At 43.6% G+C, this 21,823-nt stretch overlaps 1 protein-coding gene across 1 annotated transcript in view; it reads left to right on the forward strand.

Annotated features, from left to right (window-relative positions):
* Mettl16 (methyltransferase 16, RNA N6-adenosine) overlaps window positions 1-9,344 on the forward strand; it is a 54,845-nt gene extending 45,501 nt beyond the window's left edge. Inside the window, exons 9-10 of the mRNA XM_057775363.1 lie at window positions 7,490-7,663; window positions 7,783-9,344. Of these exons, the coding sequence (XP_057631346.1) occupies window positions 7,490-7,663; window positions 7,783-8,376 (768 nt within the window). The 3' untranslated portion in view covers window positions 8,377-9,344. The remainder of the gene's footprint in view (window positions 1-7,489; window positions 7,664-7,782) is intronic.
* Window positions 9,345-21,823: the final 12,479 nt, after the last annotated feature.

A 21,823-nucleotide genomic window follows, 5' to 3' on the forward strand; every position in this document is an offset into this window, starting at 1 on the left:
GCTTCCCAGAGTGTCTTCTTAACCTGCTGCCCACATTTTTTTTGACACAGCTGGGAAGAACTAATAATGGGCTCTGACACTCCCCACAACAATCCAGAGACATTTTCCTTTGCCCTCTTGGATGAAAGAGTCATCACAGATACTAGTGTTAAAGGACAATATCTAAGATATTTTTTCCTTCAAAATCAACTTACTTAGAGTGCCCCCCTCTCCACTGTAGTCATCCCTAAGCTGCTAATAATGCATTCCCCAGTGTTCCATTAAATGCACTTAAACTGCTGGTGTGTGTTGGGGGGTGGAGTGGGGGAGAGGGTGACAGCTTCTGATTTGTAGTAACCCAGCAACAGTTTCTTAGCACTGACGCCCTAGATTGGCGACTGCTTTCCCTGTGGGTAGATCCAGGTTACTCTGGAGATTTTGGGTTGACCTTCCTCTTGGTTCCCCTTCCTTCTTCTCAGACTCCTCAGTCACCATTTTTCTGGACAGCTCACCTGACGTTCCTCTCTTGCTCCTGGTGGGGATCTGGCAGGTGGAGAATGCTGTTTCGGTCAAGGAGAGGAAGATACTGAATAGAGCTGGTTAAGCAGAAATATTGACCTACTTCCCCACCCCCACCCTACCATTTATCGTGATGTGCAAGTTTCTATGGCAACTTGTGTTTTCACTTATGTGAGGCCTACTGACTTGTTTTTGTTGGTGCTGAATGCTGAAAACTCTAATTTAAGCAATTCTAGTGCCAACATGGAGCCCACTGCTGTTGTCTGCCCTCATTTTAGCAACAGAAAGACTTATCTAATATTGGTAGAATTTTTGTGCCATGGTTTCTGACCGATGAGGACATGGGGAAGTAGTGAGTTTTCCACAGGATGCTGATAGGTCACTTTTAGAGCCCCTTTCCCCAGTTCTCTAAGTCTTCAGGTCTGTTTTGCTTTCAGGAAGTTGAAGTTGGTTGAAGAGTTGGGTAGAGGGTGACACATTGTAGGCGGAGGCTGCTCGTACGTTTCCCAGCCACCCAGACCTCCAACTTTATTAACTACAACACTGTTTGGGCAATGATTCGGATATTTCTAGCTAACTCTTATATCTTAAATTAACCCATTTCTATTAATCTATGTATTGCCACAGCTGTGGCTTACCGGAAAGGTTCTGGGTCCTTCTCCTTTGACAGCTACATGGTGTCTCTCTGACTGCCTACTTTATATCTCTGTTTAGATTTCCTGCCTGGCTTTACTCTGCTAAGCCATTGGCTGAAAAGCTTTATTTTTAGTCAATAAAATACAGAAGGACATCCCATATAATCTCCCGGTGTTTTTTGAAGGCTTTAACTTTAATATAGTAAAATTACATGTAACAAAACAGGTTCAAGCAAGAATTACAGTTACAATATTTAGTCTCTTTGTATCTGGCAAATTTTAAGAAAATATACTATAACCTATTTTATCTTTGTAAGTCTCTAAAGTTTCATATTTAATTTACCTTTTATCATAACTAAGGCAAACTATAACTGTCTTCAACTCTTCAAAGACCCCAGAAGGTTATAATATTACCTTAGTAAATAAGAAGTGCATTGTAAGCAGCTTCCAAAATTCTAGGATTGACAAAGACATCTCCTTTCCTGGACAGTCACCCAAAGTTCTTCTCTAATGTTGGGGCATCATCTTCAGGCTACAGGCCCATAGTATCTAGCACACTTTTTCATGAAGCAGGAAATTTGAAAGGCTGTTTTGCCTATCTTGGCAGTTTGTCAGTCACTTTCTTCTGTATCCTGCAGAATGTCTGGCAGAATGTCTTTTGGAATGTTCAACAGTCATTTTTCTGTGGGTCCTGCATGTCCAGTTTATACAGCATGCCGTCAAGCAATCAAGGCAAGAGCAGTTTCTTACCCAAGTAGCTAGCCTTGTCACATTGAAGGCAAATTCCATAACGAGTTTCTTCAATGCCCATCAACCTCTCTGAAGTAATTGGTGCTGCCAGAAGCAAACATGTCTCGTTGTTGAGAAAAGTCTAAATTCTTTATTTATTTGTTTGTTTGTTTGTTTGTTTATTTATTTATTGGTTTTTCGAGACAGGGTTTCTCTGTGGCTTTGGAACCTGTCCTGGAACTAGCTCTGTAGACCAGGCTGGTCTCAAACTCACAGAGATCTGCCTGCTTCTGCCTCCCGAGAAAAGTCTAAATTCTTAAAACATTTTAAATGCCAGGCCATATTCCATAGGTCTTTGAAGTGTTAAAAATTATTTATCTAACTGAAATAAATCTCTTTATATCTAGAAAACCTAACATGACTATAAGTTTGACTATTATAAAGGATTATCAATTAATTTGTAATTTTAAATTACATTACATTTTATTTTATTTTATTTTATTTTTTGGTTTTTCGAGGCAGGGTTTCTCTGTGGCTTTGGAGCCTGTCCTGGAACTAGCTCTGTAGACCAGGCTGGTCTTGAACTCACAGAGATCCGTCTGCCTCTGCCTCCCGAGTGCTGGGATTAAAGGCGTGCGCCACCATCGCCCGGCTTATACATTACATTTTAAATGAACTGCACAAACACAATACATTAAGAGCAGAAATACATATTTACAGTGTAATAAATTGACTTTAAATTTGTATCAATAGACAAAGATCCATGCCAATGCAAAGTATTCATCTCTATAACACATAACTAGTAAATAGTGTACTCTAGATGTGAGTACATTGCTCAGGAACCCTGGTTCATAAAGAATTCACAAGGCTGGATAAATGGCTCAGTGGTTGCACTTGCTTATTACACTCTTAGAGGACCTGAGTTTGGTTCCCAGCACCCATGTGTCCATTCACAAACCACCTGGAAGTCCAATTTCAGGGAATCCTTCTCCATGGGCACAAGACATGCATATGGAGGCACACACATACATGCAGGCTAAATATAGACATAAAATTAAAAATATTTAAAAGTAATCCCCATTCTTCAAGAGATTTTTCTTATCCTGGACTTCTCTGTCCATCTTATTTATTTTTTAAAGATTTATTTATTATGTATGTGTTCTGCCTGCATGTATCCATGCAGGCCAGAAGAGGGCGCTAAATCTCATTACAGATGGTTGTGAACACATGTGGTTGCTGGGAATTGAACTCAGGACCTTTGGAAGAGCAGGCAAAGCTCTTAACCACTGAGATATCTCTCCAGCCCCATTTTTTAAAAAAAAATATTTATTTATTATGCATACAATATTCTGTCTGAGCCAGGCGGTGGTGGCGCACGCCTTTAATCCCAGCACTTGGGAGGCAGAGGCAGGCAGATCTCTGTGAGTTCGAGACCAGCCTGGTCTACAAGAGCTAGTTCCAGGACAGCCTCCTAAACCACAGAGAAACCCTGTCTCGAAAAACAAAACAAAACAAAAAAACAATATTCTGTCTGTGTGTATGTCTGCAGGCCAGAAGAGGACACCAGACCTCATTACAGATGGTTGTGAGCCACCATGTGGTTGCTGAGAATTGAACTCAGGACCTTTGGAAGAGCAGACAATGCTCTTAACCACTGAGCCATCTCTCCAGCCCTCCCATTATTTTTTTTTTAAAAGATTTATTTATTATGTATACAGTATTCTCAGTATTCTGTCTGTATGTATGCCTTCATGCCAGAAGAGGGTACCAGATCTCATTACAGATGGTTGTGAGCCACCATGTGGTTGCTGGAAATTCAGGACCTTTGGAAGAGCAGTCAGTGCTCTTAACCGCTGAGCCACTCCAGCCTTCTGTACATCTTATTAACGGGAGGCTTTTGGGGGGCTAGATAGGGAGGGGTCAAAATAACTATTTGTGGATGTTGTCTGTTTTTTGACTGTACTCCATAGAATTTTTTAAGATTTACATTTTTAATTATGCATATGATGGGGGGTTATGTGCACATTAGGGAATTTGCTCCTAAAGGTCAGAGGCGTTAGATACCCAGGGACTGAAGTTCCAATCTGCTGTGAGCTTTCTGAGGTAAGTGATTGAACTCCAGTCCTTAGAAAGAGTAGTACCTGCTTTTAACTCGTAAGTTGTCTCTCCAGCCCTACATCCCTTCCAAAGACACAGAGTCTCACTGTGTAGCCTTGGCTGCTCTCAAGCTCACTATGTCGATAGACTGACCTGGCCTCCCGAGTGCTGGGATTTAAAGACATTTATCACTGTGTTTGGATTGGATATTCTTTCTTAGTAAAATATTTTATTTATTGAGATTGGAGAGATAGTTCAGCAGTTAAGACCACTTATTGCTCTTTTCAAGGTCTTGGATTTGGTTCCTAGCACCCATATGAGGTGACTTTCAACTGTCTTAGAACTCCAATTTCAAATTATCTGATGCCCTCTGGCCTACTAGGCATCTGCATGCACATAAACTCACATAGGCGCGCATGCACGCGCGCAAACACACACACATACACTTGTAAAGAAGTCAGAGGAAAACTTGCCGGAGCCAGTATTCTCCTTGCACTTTGAGGAATCCCCAGATTGAATTCAGACTGTCAACCTTGTCAAGAACCCACTGAGTCAACCTGACATCCCCCTTCATAGATTTTCAAGCCAGACGGCTGAAGTCTGTATAAGTAAGTATATGTCAGAGGGTTGACAGAAACAAAGTATGAACCTTGCTGTGGAATAACAAAGAAACCAGAAACTTGAGATTCTTATGTGTTAGTTTTGTAGCAAAGCAAAACACAGCTGAAACAACGTATATCATAATTGTAGCAGGGCGGTGGTAGTGCATACCCTTAATCCCACTACTCAGGAGACAGAGGTAGGAGGATCCCTGTGAGTTCGAGGCCAGCCTGTTCTACAGAGCTAGTTCCAGGACAGCTAGGGCTACACAGAGAAACCCTGTCTCAAAAAATAAAAATTTTGTGTATGCATAAGTGCTGAGATGAATGATAGGGACAAAAGCATTTCAGAGAAGGAAATAGTTGGAATTAATGTGGTCAGACATGACTTTAGGGACCAAGATTTGCCTGTTTGTTTCCTTGACAGTCTGTCCTGAGGAAGAATTTGTTGAATGTTTAAAGGAATAGCTTAGGACTTACACAGCCTTGTGAATAGGACATTAATAGGTCTGGAAGCTTTGATGTACTGCCCATAGTTGTCACTGTTACTTGAATACACATACTATCTTCTTTCCATTAAACCAGGAAACAGTTGTATGAATAGCAATGCCAGCCCCTGGAGGTTGCAGAAAGTCAAGCCCCAGTCTGATTTTTTAGCCCAGGCTTTAATCACTTGGGTATTGATTTTGCTTACCAAGTCTCTTGTCTTTTTCTAAGCCTTGCCACCAATACCTCCTCCCTGATCAGACTTTAATGAAGAATCTTGTTTAGGAGTCATCCCAACAGCCTCTCTTCTGGGAACATTAAAATTCCCCTAAGGCCACCATTCTGGTCATAGTCCTACCTGTGCGCTGGGCATGTAACTCAGTGATAGAGCATCCCTCACGTCACAAAAATAACAATAGTAATATTTCTACAGATATAAAATGCAGAATGCAGATACAAAATTTCTAGAGTAGATATAGAACAATTTCTTTCTGCTGTATTGAAAGTTATATATTAAGGGACTGGAGAGATGACCCAGTGGTTAAGAGCATTGGCTGCTTCCAGAGGTCCTGAGTTCAATTCCTAGCAACCACATGGTGGCTCATAGCCATCTATAATAAGATTTGGTGCCCTCTTCTGGTATGTAGATATGCAGGCAGAACTCTGCATACATAATAAATAAATAAATCTTTATTAAAAAAGAAAAAAGTTATATATTAAATAGTAGAGTGAGTAAATCTTTTTTTTTTAATTAGTAAAGCAGTTTGGCTCCATCTCAGTCTCTTCGTACTTTCCCACTCATAAGATTCTCTTTCTCATGTGGTTGCCTCTGTGACCATAAAATTTTTCAAGTTTTTTAGCAGCATATATGCCATGGCCCTTTAATTGTTGGTACTGTCTAATATGGTAGGCAGGAGAATTGAGGACTCAAGATCGTCTTTAAGAGTTTTTTGTTTTTTTTTTATTAAATTTATGATTTATTTATCTTTATTTTATGTGCATTGGTGTGAAGGTGTCAGATCCCCTGGAACTGGATTTTCAGACAGCTGTGAGCTGCCATGTGGGTGCTGGGAATTGAACCCAGGTCCTCTGGAAGAGTAGTCAATGCTCTTAACCACTGAGCCATTTCTCCAGCCCCCGTCTTTAAGAGTTTTGAGACCAGCCTGGCTGTGTGAGATCCTGCCTCAGAAACAACAAAAAAACCATTTCAGTTGTAATAAGATATAAAAGTGTCCTAGTGCCAGAGGCCTATGGGGTCGTGTTTAACTATAAATTTTTTTTTTTTGCTTGTTTGTTTTTGTTTTTTTTTGTTTTGTTTTTCAAGAAAGGGTTTCTCTGTGTAGCCCTGACTGTCCTAGAACTCACTCTGTAGACCAGGTTGCCCTCAAACTCAGATTTAACTGCCTCTGCCTCTCAAGTGCTGGCATAAAAGACCTGCATTTAGCAATACTACTGCCCAGCTAAATGTAACTTTCTAAGAGTACCGTGTAGAAAATTTTAACTCTAAAGTAATAATTTACTGTAGTGTTACTCTTGGTGTTTTAAGTGGAGCTTTAGTCCCTCTGGTGGGTGGAGGAGTGTAGCCTCCCTAAGTCCTTGGTAGAGAGTTTGGTGATGATTGGATTCCCATGGCCCTTGGTTTCAAGTGTAGTGTTCTCATTGGTGCTGGTATCCTTCATCCCCCGCTGACAGGCAGTTACACTGTTGATGAGTTTATGTTAGTCGTGCACTCTACCTCTGAGCTACATCTCTAATCAGCCTTTCTGTGCGATAGTAAAGTGGCAGTAGCAGTTCTTAGTGTGGAGGCCAGAGGGCTAGGCTACCTTGGCTACTGTTCTTGGGCAGCCATCCACCTTGCTTTTTGAGATAGGGGTTCTTACTGGTCTCTCGCTCACCAGGTGAGTGAGGTTGGCTGGCCAGTGAGCCCCAGGGATAGTCCTGTCTTTGCTGCCCCATTAAGGGATTACAAATGTGCCACCAGGCTTTTTTTTTTTTTTTTTTTTTTTTTTATGTGGATTCTTGGAATCAGGTGCACATCTTCACGCTTGTATGATAAACACTTTACAAACTGGGGTGGCACTCCCTGTCTATGTGCGATTCATTATGGGCTTGGTTGGGGTACCACAGACAGAAAAGGCATTTAGTGCTTGGGGAGTGTCTATACTGATAGCTGGAGTACAGTAAGGTGATGGGATTTGAAGGAATTGTATTTGGAGTTTGAATCCCAATTCTGTCACTGCTAATGGTGACTCTGAGCTATGATGACATAGCTTTGTAAAGTGAAGAAACAAGCAGAGCTTCCTCCAACACTGGAAAGAACACGTACAAAAGCCTTTGTTTCATGCCCTGTGCTTGGGAACAGAAACCCTGGGATTGTCCCTACTTATGTCCACTGTCATGCACTGTATTTAATTGTTGGGATAACTTTCTCCTTTTTTCTTTTAGTCACCTCCAAGTAAACGAAGAAAATTAGAAAAGCCACGGAAACCCATTACATTTGTGGTGTTGGAGTCTGTGATGAAGGAATTATCCCTCAAAGCCTCGTCTTTGGGCTCTGAGACAGTACAAGGCATAGTAGCTGTGACAACATGGATAGAGAAAGTCCTCACTGATCTCAAGGTGTGTGGCCAAGCATATTGATGGAGTGCTCATCCACAGTGACTCTTATGGTTTCTTTAATTGAAGGAATTTGGTAAGTAGATGATTGCCTATAAAATTCTGCTTTTTCCTCCACATAGGTTCACCATAAACGAATTCCGTGTGGAAAAGAAGAAGTTAGCCTTTTCCTGACAGCCGTAGAAAACTCTTGGATTCATTTAAGGCGGAAGAAAAGAGAGCGAGTGAGGCAACTGAGAGAGGTTCCCCGAGCTCCCGAGGACGTCATCTTAGCTTTGGAGGAGAGAAAGTCCACTTCCAAAGAGCTGAGTGCTAGCCAGGACGTGGCTCCATGCTCCCAGGAGAGTGCCTTGTGTGGGCTTGCTGTCCCAGAAGGCCAGTCTGCCCCTATTGGTGGCCATCGCCTCAGCCAGGAGGAAACTCTAGAAGCCATGGAGGATGAAAGGAGTGAGGAAAGGGGAGGGATGGCGCCCATGGAAAGTTGTAAAGGCTCTAGCAATGGAGCCCCAGACCGAGAGGCTTCTGAGAAGGCAGACCGCCTGGACGGAGCAGCTGCACGCTACCTGTTTAAGTGCCTAATCAACATTAAGAAGGAAGCAGATGGCGCCGTAGTTGAAATGCATTGGGTTGAGGGCCAGAACAGGGATTTGATGAATCAGCTTTGTACCTACATACGTAACCAAATGCTGAGGCTTGTTGGGGTAGTTAATTCTTAATTTCTTCTACGGTTAGAAAAGTGTCTGTATAAAGCTAAGGATATGGTGCAATGACCGTATGTGCTTAGTGTGCAGAAGGTACCCTGGGTTGTGTCTCTGACATCTAACATCAGTACAAAAAAGTCTATAAAATAACTTTGGAAGTGGAGCCTATTGGGAAGCCAGAGGAATTTCACTACTGGTCCTTTAGTGACACCATGTGGAATCATGTTACAAAGCAGAAATTTAATATACTTATCCCAGTACTTGAAGGCTGAGGCAGGGTGACTGCTCTGCGTTTAAGGTCAGCCTATGCCATAGAGAAAGACACTTGTCTAAATAAAAAGAAAAAAGGAAAGCAAAAATGAATCCATTTTTAACCCTTCCCCTCTTAAAGTGATCTGGAGTTGTGTGTATAGTACAGTGGCTCAGGAGGAATAAGGACTATTGCTAGCAGATAAACTCAGAAGGAACTTGGAACCTTCCCCAGCAATTTGTCTCAGCCTTGAACTCATTCCCTGAGGCCAGAGGTATTGTTTGTGTCTGCTGCCTGGAATGTGTCTTCAGTAGGGTTTATTGGTGAAGAGGGTTTCAGTGTTCTCCAATGGAGGCCATACAGCAGAGCCAAGCCTGGGATTGCTCATATTTGCCTTGAAAACACTGCTTTCTTAGGTACCTAGAGTTGATTGAGCCAGCCCTCAGGAAGGAGCTAGCCTGCTGATAGGTGGCCAGAATGTCAGGTGAAGAGAGGGCCAGTCTGGGAACACATGGGAAGAGTGCATTGCTCAGTTGCTGCGGTTCTGACATTGCCTATTTCAGAGCAGAGTTGAGGAAGCAGAGTCGGAGATGTGGCTGAGGCACATCGAAGTGTACCTGTCCCCTCCTCCAACCCACTGACAGTGTTGTTCTTTGGTAATGTGCTGCTTTTTATTGACATGTGAAATGGAATATGTTTTGTTTTTAATACAAGACTTCAGAATTGAAAACTATTGATTCTGTTTGAGTCCTCGAATTGAAATATTTTGTTGTGTTTGAGTTGGGTAAACAGTTGATGTGACAAACAAGAAACTGGGGTCCTCTGTGTACTCAGTAGGGTGTGGGGTAGATCGGTAGGTAGAGCACTCACCTACATCCGTGAAGGTCCTGGAACTCGCTTAGTAGACCAGGCTGGCCTTGAACTCAAAGAGATCTGCCTGCCTCTCTCTCCCAAGTGCTGGGATTAAAGTCTTGAGTCACCACTGTTCCTGGATTATATATTCAGCACCAGAGAAAAACAGATATCAGTGTGGTGTAAAGTGGCGCCTTCTACGTGGCCAGCTGATTTGTTAGCCAAATCCTACTTTTTTAGTGGCTTTTCTCTGTCTGCTTATCTGCTTATCCAAGGCTAGGGTAACAGTGTCTGAAACTAATTTCTAATGGGAATGCTGGGGTTTTGCGGATACTTCTGGAAGAGTCTCATTTTTGTTTTTTTCGTGTCTCAGAAATTGTCTTTTGTGCTGGATTCTTGACTAAGCAGCCTAGGGTTCTATATAGACAGACTGGTATAGAGCCTGAGCTCTTTGGCATCCATGAAGACTGGTGCTGAGTAGTTAAGTTCCCATTTTGAGAGGTGGCTATGATTAGATCAGAAAGCTGGTGCTGTGGCATAACTTAATGGCAGCTGGATCAGGCTGTTGGCAAAAGTATAAGAAAATGCAAATAATGCAATGGGGTTGAAAATTGGGAAAGAACATATAGCCGTAGTCTTTCAGAGACTCCTAGGAGCATGTTTTCCCCACCCCTACCCCTGGGGATCTGTCCGTGACATAGTGATTAGAGACTAAGGAGAAGAAGCACTGATTTAATCCTCCCATTAATCTGACAGCATGAAGAAACCAGTGTTCAGGGTCACAAACTACACCCAGATTGCATCTAGGGCCTTAGATTGCCTGCATCCAGTAATTATGTCTGTGTCAGGGTATGTGTATGTGAATGCAGTTGCCTGCAGAGGGATCAGATACCTTGGAGCTGAAGTTACAGGCAGTTGTGAGCTACCAGATTTGGATGCTGGGAACCAAACTTGGGTCCTCTGTAAGAATAACACATGCTTTTAACCATTGAGCCATCTCCCTAGCCATAGTTGTTGTCTTTGAGTCATAGTCTTATGTAGCCTCAGACTTGGTGTGTAATTGAGGATGAATTTAATGTCCTTTTCCTCCAGTATCTCTATCTTGAGTGCTGGGATTGCAACTCTGATTTATGTGGTACAAATAAATGATCGATTAGTTGAGCCGAGGACTCCCTGTGTGCTAGACAGATGCTTTGCCAACTGAACTACAACCACAATAAGATGATATTGAAATCATCTTTTTCATTGAAAACACTTTAAAGGGACATATTATACATGTGCTTTATAATCGGAGGGAAGCTTTTTAAAGAAATTGGTTGCTCACGTGTCACAGGATTAAGTGGCGTTCTGCTTAAGTGTCTGGAGGTCAAGTTTGTGTTGGTGTTGGTGGATTGATATGAAATTAAATCTCTGTGGTATTGTCTTAAGTTCTATTCTGGTCCCTGGTTGGCTTCTGATCCCCTGATAGCTGAAGTGGAACAGAAGCTGTACTTGTTTGCCAGTGTGAGGTAAGGAAGGCGCTTGTGTTTAGAATCTGCTCCAGTTTTGTCGGTTTGCTTTCCTGTGCTCAGCTGTTCTCACACTAGGGCTTTCCTATACTTTAAGTCCAAGCTGGCAGCTCCGAGAAGGAGTTTTAGCCAACCTCAAGGGGTCTGGTCTGTTAGTATATTTTAGAAAACAAAATCTCTTTCCCTGGTGGAAATCAAGGCTTCTGGTGTTTGACAGGAATAATCATATGGCCAGATGTGGAAAAAATGTAAAAATCACATACAGAAGGCACCAAAGCCATTTTATTTGTTTTGTTTTGTTTTTTGAAGTATCTCATTCATGCAGCTCAGGCTGGGCTTGAACTTTCAAGGTAGCCAAGGTTGGCATTGAATTAATTCCTGGTTCTCCTACCTCCACCTCCTCAGTTCCTGGGATTGCCAGTGGTTGCCTCCATACCTGGCTTTATGTGCTACTGGAGGTTGAACTCAGAGCTAAAAGGCAGGCACTGTAATAGCTGAGCCACTTGCTAGGACTCCCTCTTCCCACTTTGAAAGGAAGGAAGTGAATGCTGGGTGTGGTGTCCCCATCTCTAATCTCAGCATTTGGGAGGTGGAAGGAGGAGGACCAGGAGTTTAAGACTGAGTTCACAATTGGTCTTGTCTACTTTGTGAGTTCAGGGCCAGAGGGACTTGTGTGAGAAGCTGTCTCGGGAGAAGAGGGGAAAGACAACTGTGGGAGCCCTTTGGTCTTTTTAACTTGCAGCACTTTCTTTTGGAGCCACACGGGGGCACCTTCAGCCCCTTCAATTGAACAATTGAACTTCAGTTGAACTTCATTGTGGGAATGGATGAAATTGTATCTATAAAATTTTCTAGAAATACTCAGTTGTATCCAAATATTTATAACGGTACATTTTCACTTAAAATTTTTAAAATGGAAGTATAAGGAAGAAAAAAAATCCGTACTTACACTTTTTATGCCTCCCCCCCACCCCCAGACAAGATTTCTCTGTGTAGTCTTGGTTGCCCTGAAACTCATTCTGTAGACCAGGCTGAACTCACAGAGATCTGCCTGCCTGTGCCAATACCACCCGGCTGTTTTATGTTTTTTATCGTCTCAACTGACCAGCTTTTCTTCACATCTGTCTACTGTAGAATATACTCATTTGGCCTGCCCTTTGGATCTTTTTGTTTGTTTGTTTGTTTGTTTCTCAAGCTTTATGTTTCAGGTCTGGTAAGAGATCTAGAAAAGTGCATTTTCATCTTTCTTTGTCTTTGATCTTGGTGGCAGACTAACATCCATGTGATGAGTTATTTATATGAATAGTTGTGAGGGTTTATATAAACTATCTGGGCCTTATTTCTTAAGTAGGCTGTTTCTGTATAGATTAGAACATGCATATGGCTAACCCTGTATGGCTGAGGCTCAAGAAGAAGTGCTCTCTGTTCATTCTATGGTACAAGGTCAGGATCTGCAGTGACCCTTCTACCCCATTTGCAAAACTTCAGTTATTGTTCTTTGAGTAAAGATGAGTCTCAGAAGCCGGGCGATGGTGGCGCACGCCTTTAATCCCAGCACTCGGGAGCCAGAGGCAGGCGGTTCTCTGGGAGTTCGAGGCCAGCCTGGTCTACAAGAGCTAGTTCCAGGACAGGCACCAAAGCTACAGAGAAACCCTGTCTCGAAAAACCAAAAAAAGGGCTGGAGAGATGGCTCAGCGGTTAAGAGCATTGCCTGCTCTTCCAAAGGTCCTGAGTTGAATTCCCAGCAACCACATGGTGGCTCACAACCATCTGTAATGAGGTCTGGTGCCCTCTTCTGGCCTTCAGGGATACATGCAGATAGACTATTGTATACATAATAAATAAATATTTAAAAAAAAGAAAAAAAGATGAGTCTCAGAGGTGCCCTAAAGAAAGGGACATGACTTCACTGTTCTTAGGGGACTTGCTGCTCAGGAGATTTTATTTGCCGAATGGCTATCACCTCAGTAAAGTGCTGTCGTGGTCATTAATAGGGTTTTGCCTCTTGAAGGAGGGCATTAATGGTTTTGGTTTTTTTTGTTTTGTTTTTTTTTTTTTTAAATTATTTATTTATTATGTATACAATATTCTGTCTGTGTGTATGTCTGCAGGCCAGAAGAGGGCACCAGACCCCACTACAGATGGTTGTGAGCCACCATGTGGTTGCTGGGAATTGAACTCAGGACCTTTGGAAGAGGAGGCAATGCTCTTAACCTCTGAGCCATCTCCCCAGCCCCACATTAATGGTTTTGAAAGATGCTAATCGTCCCATGTGCCTTGTGTAAGTGCCACTGCAGTGTTAAAAAGCCTGGCTCGGGGCACCCATAGCCATAGAACTTACACATGCCTGAGATACTATTCTGTTCTGGAAAGATCTGCTATGACTCACTCAAATGACTAAAACAGAGGTTCACTTCTTTAATTGCTGGTTGGAACAGCTAATGCTGCCTTTGTGAGCCTGTGCTTTTACTCTGGGAAACTATGTTGTGACTGAATGAAGACCTGTACCTCTTTGAGATGTAGCCCATCTGCCTGTCTCGGTCCAAGCAGAGATCTCAGAACTTCTAGGCTCTATCTTTAGGAGGTAGAGGATCATGGGTGCTCCTTAGCAACAGGGAAACTGAACAAGAGAAGAAGGTAGGGGGCAGAAGTTCAGCTAGCTACACTTGACAGAGTAGCTTGGAGCCAATGCTTAGAAGAGGGCAGCATGTACTCCAGGTACTGTTCACCCCGGGGCAGTGAATAGCGGGAGAGAGCACAGGCTTTGCAGCTCCTCAGCCCTGGGTTTGCTATTCCACTCCTTGTGTAGGACCCCAGTCCGACTGGCCTGGCCTTGGGAGAACTGAGGGTGAGTGAGAAGTGAGAGATCGAGGGGAGTTCAGAAACAGAGCGACACTTGTGGCATGCCTTCTCCTTAATTTGTGAAGAGTTTTAGAGTTTTGGTCAGAAAGCCGCCTGCCATTGGACTCAATAGAGAAGGTTAAGACCTTGATTAAATCTGTAGGGGCAGGTAGGCAGATGTAGAGTACTACCTGTTAACCAAAATAAGAGCCAGCCTCTGTGTAATGGAAGCATTAGGAACTGACCATTGGCAGTTTGTCTTTTACAGAGATTGTCTCATTTAGTAACCCTATTAGCTGATGCAGTACTGTTGTGTGAGAGCTGAAGGCAATGCAACCTTCTAAAGCTTAGGTACCGAGCAAAGGTACTGAGGCAGGGTTTGAACTTGGGTCCAAGAAGCTAAGGCTGAGCTCTAGTGCCAAATCTAGAAAATCTCTCTATAAAATTAATTAATTAATTAATTTTTGAGGCAGGGTTTCTCTGTAGCTTTGGGGCCTGTCCTGGACCAAGCTCTTGTAGATCAGGCTGGTCTCGAACTCATAGAGATCCGCCTGCCTCTGCCTCCCAAGTGCTGGGATTAGAGGCGTGCGCCATGACCGCCTGGCCCAAATCTAGAAATTCTATGGCAAATAATGTATTTAAGGTAAAAATGGCCTTTGTTCCACCAGTGCAGGAGGAGACTTTAGTTACATGACACGGAGAAGCCACAGCAAGCATGTTTTACCCCGTCATAGTTCATCACTTAAGGTAGTAGCGTTTTCTTGCCTGTGATCAATTGAATGAGATTTTGTAAGTGAAATTACTTACAGTTAGGTCTTAATTTATGCTACCACATCTTCCAGAATCTTGTATTTGACAGTAATGTAGATAATTAAGTAGTTAATGAAACCACAAAATAAAGTGTCTGGTGAAAGCCCGTTGGACCAGAATCAATGTGAAATAACTGATAATTAGGTAATGACAATACATAATTGTATAATAATAGAAGGGAGGTTTTGGTCTGTTTTAAACACTGTGGTTCCAAATATTTCATTTATGGAACTACACAAAACTCATGTGCTTTGTAAGCTTGCCAGAGAAGGTAGAATTGTCAAGAGAATCATCAAGTTCTCTTCCCAGGTAGGCAAAAAAAACTGTTTGGTTTGGGAACCACATAGACTAGCCCTTAAAAGGGAGAATGGCCTTGAAATCTGGAAGGAAAGCCAGGGATTCCCACTGGGGATTTGGCTGAATGTGTAGCTAGCTAGTGGACCCCCAGAGGAGATGGTGGCTTGTTCTGTTAACTGTTGAAAAGAGCATCCTACTGGAGAGCAGGACCCCTGAGGGTCTGTGGCCAGGGCTGGTGTTTCTTACTGGTAGAGGGGGAGTCAGCCCTGTCTAAGGCAGGATCCCTGCTCTGTCTGACATAAGTCTGTGACCTCTACCAACTAACAAGAGTTATTTCTGCCTCCATCTTTCCTAATCTTGCTTACTTGGTCTCTGAAGTTTGGTTGCCGCCTGCTGTCTTACTGGGGCCCTTCCTACTCCTTAAGAGGGAAACCCCAAGGATTGTATCATATGTGCACTTCCCTCTTTATTCAGGCTGCTCCCACCCACTTCTGTAAGTTAACCCTCATGTCCATCATACCCTAACTTGCATTATCAGACCCAGCATCTGCTGGACAGTAGGGCTATCGTTGGTTAATTCTACTGTGTATTTTCCCATCACACACACACACACGTGTGTGTGTGTGTGTGTGTGTGTGTATGCTGATTAGATTTTCCTGTTCCTTCACTGGCCACCATCAAAGTACTTTGATAACCCTGTCAGTTCCAGAAGTCCCCGAGACCACACTGAACTCACCAGCCCTAGTGACACTTCCCTAATAATGTGGCTTCCTTATGGCCCAGCTGGATAACCTTGATCTCTGAGGAGTGTTAGAGTAAGGATTTATAGAGTGGATTTAGATGGGGAGCAACAAGAGATGAAAAAAACTTGTACAGGGGAGTTTTCAGAAAAAAGTTGAGTGGAAAATGGTGCCTTAGGTTCAGTTCAGGGGAGATCAAACTCTATGATACCCCAGAGAAAGGATGGCTTTCCTGAATATAGCAGGAACATTTACCCTCCTACCCAGAGCCTTGGCATCAACAAGACATTTCCAGCCTTTCAACAACTTCATTTTATAACTGGAATAAGTTTTCATCGAAAAATTTAGAAAATAATGAACAACCTACAATTCCACTACTTAAAGGAAATTATTTTACATTTTGTTGTCTTAGTGTGTTTGTATACATATGCATTTTAAACAACTGTGGGGTCAAACATGTTGTACATTAGTTATACTTTTATAATCTTTTATTTAGCAGTCTTTTGTGATTTGTTTGTTGTTCTTTCTGAGTAGAAGGATAATAATCTGCTTCAGGGAAGCTGTGAAATTAGGAGAGCCACCAGTAACCACCCTGCCCGAAGCCAGCCCTGCTGGCTCTGCTGACGGCCTGCTCCTTCCGCGCTCGGATGTGTTATAAGCACACTCTGCCAGGCTGCTCTTGCTAGTTGGATCTTTAGATTATCCTGAAAAAGGTTTTCACTACTGAAAATAACATTTTACCAGATGACTTTGTATAAAAGTTATAATGTAGCCAGGCAGTGGTGGTGGGTGCCTTTAATCCCAGCAGAGGCAGATGAATCTCAATGAGTTCAAGACCAATCTGGTCTACAAAGTGACTTCCAGGACAGGCAGGACTGTTACACAGAGAAACCCTGTCTCAAAAAAAAAAAAAAAAAAAAAAAAGTTTTAATGTAGTTTTCTTTTTGTAGGGCAAATGTGTTAAGGCAGAGAATATACCTCTTCAGTTTGCTCAAAAAGTGTACATTTCCATGAATACGTGGTTTTTTTTTTTTGCCATACTTTTGATAGTTCTAGAAGGCTATTTGTTTTTCTTTCTTCCTTTTTTTTTTCTTTTAAGATTCATTCTATTTTTAGTTGGGTCTGTCTGTCTGTCTGTCTGTCTGAGTCTGTGCATGTTAAGTACTGGTGCCCTAGGAGGCCAGAGGTGGAGTGAGCTGCTGGACACACATGCTAAGAACTAAACACAACCCTCTGTGAGAGCAGTTCATGCTCAGCCTTTGAGCTCTCTCTCCAGCCGCAGAGGGCTAGTTTTAAAAAATTCTTTATCAATTGATAGGCAAAAAAAAAATTGTTTGGATTTCATTATGCAACTGACAAGGTTTCTCAGCTGTATATGTGTTATTATTTCATGCATGTGTTGCTTTAAAATTTTAAATTTGTCTTACCTATTGAAAATTCCTGTTACAAGACTTCCTTCCATTTTTGTCAATTCCTCCCTTTAACGATCATTTTATTTTACAGTTAAGAATTTCTAGAGATAATCAAATCCATCACACTGTGCCTTTGTATTTGTTTTATTTGCTTTTGTGAGTAGAAAACTCCTTTGCTCTGGAGTGGGAAATGTTTGCCTATTTTTCAAAAAAGCTTTTTTTATTTTTGATTTTCATACAGCACTTAGCAATTTATAGGTATCCATTTTACAGCTGTGCTTACCAATGGTGAAGTTATTACAGATTGACTTCAGCATTAGCCAATAAAGCCCCAATCTGAGATCACCAATGGAGACAGGGCAGGGCAGACTAGGGGATAGAGATTGATACTACATTCTCTTAGCCCACCCCTAGCCTGGAAGTAGAAACTCAAGATAGCTGTGGCCACAAGCTCTGAAGAGTGGAGACTGGATCCAACAGCAGCCTGTTGGGTAGCAGCTGGACGGTAGACCTTTCCCAGGCACTGACTGCATTCCAGCTCTCATCTCCCAGCACATCTCTACCTCACGGATCTGGCTGGCTCTTGACTCACATTGCACGACTCCACCTCTCTTTACTCATAACTCTGCCCCGGCCCACTCCCTTGACCTGAATTAATTGACTCCTAGGAAGCCACAGCCTTTTTCCTTCAAAGAAATGTCTGAAGTCCTCGTGCTTCTATGCCTGTCCAGTGGACCAGCTTCTTCAGTGCTGTGTTCATAGTCAGGGTGGGTGCCTGGAGAAAAGGCTGCCCTTTTCCCGTCACCTTCCTAGTCCTGGTTAGAGGTTCCCTCAAGGCATTCTCACTCATGGACTAAACCTGTGTTTGGAGCAGCACTAAGCAGAGTTAATGATTATCTGTTTTTAACAATAGCGTGTGCTCACACATGTGCTTTCTTCCCCTCTTCACTTCCGGGAGACTTGCAGGGACTCTGGACCCCATATAGATTTGATTGGCACAGAGAAGAAGATCAGGCCACCTCTCCAGTTGACAGCTTGGTGACCTTTGCTGACACCTTTTCTTGGTATCTTAGACCCTGTATTCACAACTCATCAGCTGTGACATCCAGTGATGGGAAATACAGGCAGAAGGGAGAACTCAGTTGTACCTGCTTAGTGGGTGCTGGAGAAGTAGGGGGGAGAAGTACTGATTCCTGGGAAACCCACTTCATTGATGACTGGTCAGGTGGCCTTGCAGGGTATATCTGTCACAGTAATTTGGAATTATCCTAATGGCTTTGTTAAGACTTGAGGTCAAGAGACAGGCAGATACTGAACTTGAGGCCAGCCTGGTCTAGAGTGAGTTCTAGGACTACACAGAGAAACTCTGTCTTGGAAAAACCAAAAACTTGGGTTCAGTGTAGCCCAGCCCTAAATGCCCTTGATTATTTTGATGTTGCTTTGAATTGTTTTGGGTAGAGAGTCATTCTGTAGTTCCAGTGGGCTTTGAAATTGGGAAACCATTCTTCTGTTTGAGCCCAAGCATTGAGCTTGTGTGAGCCACCATGCCTGAGTGCTTGTTTTGTTTTGTTTTGTTTTGAGACAGGGTTTCTCCGAGTATCCCTGGCTGTCCTGGAATTCCCTTTGTAGACCAGGCTGGCCTCAAACTCACAGAGATCCGCCTGCCTCTGCCTCCTAAGTGCTGGATTAAAGGAGTGTGCCACCACTACCTCCTGGCAACTGGTTTCTTTTTATGTTTTGGAACAATTAAGATTTGGGAGCCTAACTTATTATTTCATAGTCCTTAGGTGTCTGGTGTAGCTGTGTTATCTCATGCTGTATCCAGTATGGAAGAGAGAAATATGAACCTTGCCTGGTGTGAATGTAGTAGTCAGTGCCACCTTCTCACTCCCTTTTCCCTTTTGCTTACCAAAGATTGCCTGGCCTTACCTATAAAGATACTTAGCCAGTTGTCTGGCACATGCTTGTTAAATGAATGGCTGTCTGATGTCTCTCTATCTTATGTATAACTGTTTCCCTCTGGTCTTGTTTTAATTATGGCTGTTGAAGTTACCTAAAATCGTTAGTGAGAGATGCCAGGTCAAGGTTGGGGTATCCCTGGGACCCAGTGTGAATGAGTAGCTGTGCATTTACCTCCATACTCCTTTTTCTCACATCGCATAGTTTGGAAGTGGTCAGGGAAGTGATTTCACGTAGCACTTGGAGTTGTAAATGTATGACTTTCGGGATCAATGGTGAGAGGATACAAAGTCAGCCAGTATACACGGGGAAGGAGGGTGCACTATGGGGTGTGAGTGAGATATTGAGGTGCACAAGACAAAAGGAAGAAGTTGGAAATCTTCATGAGAAAGTGCACAGTGGTGGAAGATCCTGTTGCCCTTCTGACCCAGACAACTCAGCACCTAGAAGCCATAGCAGGACTTGAATATGTAGTAGGAGATGGCTGGCTTTGGCATCACTTTCCAAACCTGCTAAACTTTTGCTGAAACATCAAAAAGACTTTTTCACTTGAGTGAATGTGCTTGCCAACTTATACCCTGCCTCCACCCATTGGAACAGGAAACTGAAACGTGTTAAAACAGCCCTCCCGTTCATTTCTGTCTACTTCTATGCCTCCTTACAGGTGTCTCCCACTTCCTCTGTCCAATCCTGTACTTCCAGAAACATTAGTTGATGAGAAATTCTGTTGGGTCATCTTTAGGCTCTTAAAGGCAACAGGCCCAGCAGGAGCCTTTCTAAAACCTTGCTTTTGCTCAACATCTCCTGGCTGCTGTCCCCATGTGACCCAAATAAACATGAACATGTGAAGCCTATAAGGCTGTTTGTTTTAAATAGCAAGCATCTCCACTAAGCTCTGGAACAGATGGGCTCTTCGGGCTGGGGAAAGGCCAGCTATCAAGTCTGTATTCACCTCACTTTTGCTTCCTCTCCCCAGAGGAGAGGCGCCTTCGAAATACGGGTCAGAAAAGTGGTTTCTTTTTGTCACAGAACTGGTCTCTTAGCACTAGGCTTTGACCTGTAGACTCCATGGTTGTGTAAGTGCATGGGCCACTTGAGGATGCCAGGCCAAGCAGCAGTCTGAGTGAAGGCTATGGTGCTGACTCTATGCAAATGGTAGTACCATCTTAGGCCTTCCACGTCCTGCATCCGTCTGTATTATGTGTAGGTCCAGCCCAGCCACACCCCAAAGCAGGTAGCTGACATGGGAAAGAGAATTGGGTTAAAGCTAGCACCACTCTTAGGAAAAGGCTACTCTGCCTAGGACTGGGCTCTCATGGTTTACTCCAACTTCATAAAGTCAGTGACACCAGACATTTTGTGTAAGGGCGATTTTGTGCTCAGCTACACATCCTACAATTCAATATATCAACATCAAAGCTCCGTTCAACTATGCGGAGATAACACCTGAATGGGAAGAAAGAGAAGCTTCACTTAATCTGCCCCTGGCACTTCTTGCAGCTCTTGAAGTAGGTACATACACTTGAGGGCGCGGTGTACATGGGTTTGTATTGTCACGGTGGCCTGCCTCTAAGGACTCAAAGGTTTGCTTTCTGGTGTTGTGCAATGGATCCCAGAGATCTCAAGGACTGGTATGTCTCCACTCTGCCTACACTGGTTAACCAAAGAATTTGAGACATTAGCAGGTAACGGTCTATGCCTAGCACTGGGACAACAAAATTGGATCTGCTCCATGGTACCCCTAATCATCCGGCGCTTTTCAATGTTAATGGAGCTTGACTTCCACCAAAGAAGCCAAACACTATGGTGGGCTTTAGGTATAGAACATTTCTGTGCTCCTAATCAATAATATATAATTGCTCATACCCCTCTCTGCAAATTTTTTTTTTTGTGATAGTCCTTCACTTTTTGCGGGGCGTGGGGTACAGGACTAGATGGTGGTGAGAGAAGTCTGACCTCAGACCTGACTTCGAAGAGTTTGTTACTCATGGCACAAGGAGCAGTTGGGATTGCCCCTTTTCTTGGGCCTCAGTTTCCTTATTTGTAAAGTGCAAGAATTTGGGCAAGCTGACGTCAAAGATATTTCTGATTGTACCCAGGAACGGTCCTAAGACTTGGAGCCAGGATAAGGGCTGGCTAGCGATCTTCGAAGAGAGCGTGATTCCAACCCAAGGCAGCGACCCCGCCCCACGCCCAGCGGGCAGCCCGGGTTGCGCACGGCTTCCGCCCTCCACGTTGTTGTTCCTGGTTTAGGTTACGCCTCCTTGGCCTGGGCTGTGGACGCTTCGCCTTTGACCACTGCTGTCCTGGCATTACAACGAAGGGTGTCCTTTGGAATCGCACATTTTCTGTCTCCGCCCACATCAGACACGAGTGGACAAAGAATTTAGGGAAAGGGAAGGAATAGTTGATTTTGAATTGGAGGATGATGTAAAAAGAAGGGGATGGGCCTGAGCAGGACTGCGGAATTCCCCTTTAGGTGTCTCACCCTACGTTCACCCGGTGGCCTTATCCGCACCCGCTGAAACGACCCTGCAGACACTGGCCCTTTAAACAGAAGGCTGGCGGCGCGGGGTGTCCATGTGGAGCTGCTCCATGCCGTGTTGTCCTGCCCGCCCATTGGCGGGCGGCCCGGTGATGTAGCCTAATAGGATGCGAACGCACTGCGGGGGGAGGAACAGAGACAAAATCCGGAACGGGATCAGCTCTCCGGTCCCTCTGTCAGTACTCTAGCTGCTGGCTGCTGTCAGCTCCGCCCAGGGGCGGATCCCAGGGGAATTGCGACAGACCGGA

The sequence above is a fragment of the Chionomys nivalis genome, chromosome 7 (genome assembly GCF_950005125.1).
Source record: "Chionomys nivalis chromosome 7, mChiNiv1.1, whole genome shotgun sequence".
Taxonomy (NCBI): Eukaryota; Metazoa; Chordata; class Mammalia; order Rodentia; family Cricetidae; genus Chionomys; species Chionomys nivalis.